At 57.7% G+C, this 385-nt stretch overlaps 1 protein-coding gene across 1 annotated transcript in view; it reads left to right on the forward strand.

The window, feature by feature from the left end:
• NHSL1 (NHS like 1) overlaps nucleotides 1-385 on the forward strand; it is a 136,868-nt gene that overhangs the window by 127,127 nt on the left and 9,356 nt on the right. The window contains 1 exon segment of the mRNA XM_077776056.1: nucleotides 1-385. This exon segment is cut by the window's left edge and continues 14 nt beyond it; it is cut by the window's right edge and continues 1 nt beyond it. Coding sequence (XP_077632182.1) covers nucleotides 1-385 — 385 coding nt within the window.

Below are 385 nucleotides of genomic sequence, written 5' to 3' on the forward strand. Positions count from 1 at the left end.
CTCCTGAGAAGTCCCACAGAGTCACTTCTCCATCAAGTGGGTATTCCAGCCAGTCGAATACACCCACAGCCCTCACCCCTGTGCCTGTGTTTTTAAAATCAGCGTCACCAGCAAACGGAAAGGGGAAGACCAAGCCCAAGGTGCCAGAGAGGAAGTCCTCTCTCATATCTTCAGTGTCCGTCTCCTCGTCGTCCACCTCCCTGTCTTCCAATACGTCCACGGAAGGAAGCGGGACAGTGAAGAAGCCTGATTCGGTGCTGGCCTCTCCCCTCGCCACTGCTCCTCTTCCTCCTCCCCCGCCTTTAGTAGACTCCCCGGAGGGCTCTCTGCCTCAGTCTCCCCTTTTCCCCCCTCCACCCCCAGAAGTTCTCACTCCCATCTGCCC

Source organism: Crocuta crocuta, unplaced genomic scaffold, assembly GCF_008692635.1.
Source record: "Crocuta crocuta isolate KB4526 unplaced genomic scaffold, BGI_CrCroc_1.0 scaffold25, whole genome shotgun sequence".
Taxonomy (NCBI): domain Eukaryota; kingdom Metazoa; phylum Chordata; class Mammalia; order Carnivora; family Hyaenidae; genus Crocuta; species Crocuta crocuta.